At 55.3% G+C, this 1,169-nt stretch overlaps 1 protein-coding gene across 1 annotated transcript in view; it reads left to right on the top strand.

The window, feature by feature from the left end:
- Positions 1 to 393: 393 nt before the first annotated feature.
- Positions 394 to 1,169, top strand: part of TTLL6 (tubulin tyrosine ligase-like family, member 6) — a gene marked incomplete at both ends in the record, with an annotated part of 5,936 nt that continues 5,160 nt past the window's right edge. The window contains 2 exons of the mRNA XM_010142719.1: positions 394 to 550; positions 775 to 918. Coding sequence (XP_010141021.1) covers positions 394 to 550; positions 775 to 918 — 301 coding nt within the window. The remainder of the gene's footprint in view (positions 551 to 774; positions 919 to 1,169) is intronic.

Here is a 1,169-nt window from a genome sequence, read left to right as displayed (position 1 = left end):
TCAAAGGGCTTTTCCAGCCCAAACAGTTCTGCGATTCTATGAAAAGGGTGCGGAGGCTTGTGACCACCACCTCCTCCTCCTCCTTTGTACCCAGGGCTTGTTTATTTTCTCCTGCTCTCTCTGTGGCAGCAGAGCAAAAATCTTACTGGTTTCTGGTGGTACTGTGAACCTCCCAGCAGGGTTGGAGGTGTGTGATGGAACCAGGAGAGCTTTGGAGGTTGAACAAGGTCTGATTTCTATCTCATGCAGCTTAGGAATAGGTGCCTGATTCCGCTGCTGCGGGAGGTTGGCCAGTGCTGACCCATGGCACTGTGGTTTGAGCACCCAACGGTTATGAGAGAGATGAGGGGCTGGTTTTTTGCAGCTCATAAGAGCCCCCCCTTCCTCGCATAGCTATGGGGATTTCCAGGCCTACAGACGCACGAGGAAGAACAGAATATTCATCTGCAAGCCAGAGAGCAGCTGCCAGGGGCGAGGCATCTTCCTAATGCACGGTTCAGAGGAGATCAGGCACGGGGAGCACATGATCTGCCAGCAGTACATCTCCAAGGTATGGAGACCCTGCAGCCTCCTTGGGCCCTGCGTCACCCTAGAGCTGGCAGCGGCCCCAGGGTGGCAGAGGCACGACAAAATCTGGCCTTTCCCCTCGCTGCTGAGCTGCCGGGGAGCAGCACGAGCCACACGGGTCGAGCAGCCAGCCCTGAGGAGCTGGCAGGGCGCCTGGCCCAGCACTGCTCCCGTGTCTCACGCCTGCTCCTGCCTTTTTCCTCACAGCCCTTCCTCATCGATGGCTTTAAATTCGACATGCGTATCTACGTGCTGGTCACGTCTTGTGACCCGCTGAGGATTTTTGTCTACAACGAGGGTCTGGCCCGGTTTGCCACCATGAGGTACATCGATCCCAGCAGCAAAAACCTGGTAAAAAAGGAAAGTTTCCCAAAAACTCGCACTGTTAGTCCTGTAGTTGTCCCTCGCACTGTTAGTCCTGTAGCTGTTAGTCTCTCATCTGTCCCAGGGGTGTTCCAGACCCTGACAAGACAGGGACTGGTGGGGTCCTGTTCTCCCCTCCCTCTGTTCCTCCTCCTCACAGGAGGTGTTTCAGGAGAGTCCGAATCACAGAATGGTTTGGGTTGGAAGGGTCCTTTAATACCATCTAGTCCAACCCCCTG

The sequence above is a fragment of the Buceros rhinoceros genome, unplaced genomic scaffold, assembly GCF_000710305.1.
Source record: "Buceros rhinoceros silvestris isolate BGI_N320 unplaced genomic scaffold, ASM71030v1 scaffold24840, whole genome shotgun sequence".
NCBI classification, from domain to species: Eukaryota; Metazoa; Chordata; class Aves; order Bucerotiformes; family Bucerotidae; genus Buceros; species Buceros rhinoceros.
This window is presented reverse-complemented; position numbering and strand designations above follow the sequence as displayed.